The 393-nt window shown below is 50.1% G+C and overlaps 1 protein-coding gene across 1 annotated transcript in view; it reads left to right on the top strand.

The window, feature by feature from the left end:
- The window catches only part of LOC116847992, a 1,244-nt gene that overhangs the window by 652 nt on the left and 199 nt on the right, over positions 1-393 (top strand). Inside the window, exon 2 of the mRNA XM_032823649.1 lies at positions 1-376. Coding sequence (XP_032679540.1) covers positions 1-376 — 376 coding nt within the window. The remainder of the gene's footprint in view (positions 377-393) is intronic.

Raw genomic sequence — 393 nt, 5'->3', positions numbered from 1 at the left:
ATTTCGAAGCAGAATATATACCAAGGGAGTCCCAAGTAAGAATGCGACGGCAAGCGAGGGGGCGCGAACAAAAGGAGGGAGAGCCGTTCCGGAGTTATGCCAACGACCTGCTCAAGCTCATGCGAAGAGCAGGCGGATGGTCGGCAAAGGAACAGCTCGACCTCCTCTATGAAAATATGCTCCCCGAAACGAAACGATTTATAAGACCGGACGAGGTGGACAGTTTAGGCGAACTTCGAGCGAGAGTAACGGAAGTCGAGCAGATAGAACAACAGATCTGGGAAAGAAGACAGAAAAAACCAGAAAATCAAAACTTGCAGGAAAAAATACCACCAGCAGCAACAACGCCCTATAACAAGGACGAGTGCTGCTGGCGGTGCAAACAAAGGGGAC

This window comes from Odontomachus brunneus, unplaced genomic scaffold (assembly GCF_010583005.1).
Source record: "Odontomachus brunneus isolate Ranch 3 - 2012 unplaced genomic scaffold, Obru_v1 Obru_scaffold_086, whole genome shotgun sequence".
Lineage (NCBI taxonomy): Eukaryota > Metazoa > Arthropoda > Insecta > Hymenoptera > Formicidae > Odontomachus > Odontomachus brunneus.
The sequence above is the reverse complement of the archived record's forward strand: the minus strand, read 5'-3'. Positions and strand labels throughout refer to the sequence as shown.